This window comes from Penaeus monodon, chromosome 28 (assembly GCF_015228065.2).
Source record: "Penaeus monodon isolate SGIC_2016 chromosome 28, NSTDA_Pmon_1, whole genome shotgun sequence".
Lineage (NCBI taxonomy): Eukaryota > Metazoa > Arthropoda > Malacostraca > Decapoda > Penaeidae > Penaeus > Penaeus monodon.
The window spans coordinates 16,413,293-16,413,557 of NC_051413.1; the positions used below are offsets into that span (position 1 = coordinate 16,413,293).

At 46.0% G+C, this 265-nt stretch overlaps 1 protein-coding gene across 1 annotated transcript in view; it reads left to right on the forward strand.

Annotated features, from left to right (window-relative positions):
• The window catches only part of LOC119590948, a gene marked incomplete at its 5' end in the record, with an annotated part of 12,900 nt that extends 12,652 nt beyond the window's left edge, over window positions 1–248 (forward strand). The window contains 1 exon segment of the mRNA XM_037939686.1: window positions 21–248. Coding sequence (XP_037795614.1) covers window positions 21–155 — 135 coding nt within the window.
• Between the last annotated feature and the right edge of the window lie 17 nt (window positions 249–265).

A 265-nucleotide genomic window follows, 5' to 3' on the forward strand; every position in this document is an offset into this window, starting at 1 on the left:
TGATAAGTTTCTCCTTCCAGTCGCCCCTGACGAGTGTGTCCAACGGCCCTTTCATGATCTGGCACATGACCAACAACGATGTGGTTCCCAACGCCTTGATTGGCGCCCCCGAATTGGCTGGATTCTACCAGTCCTTCACCCACAACCCGTGCTAGTTGAAGGAGACGGGTGGCTCGTGTGTTCTGGTGGTTCCGCAGAAACTTTGCAGTGATTTATACTATTTAAATTATAAATGTTTATAAACTAAATCTTCTTTCATTTATAC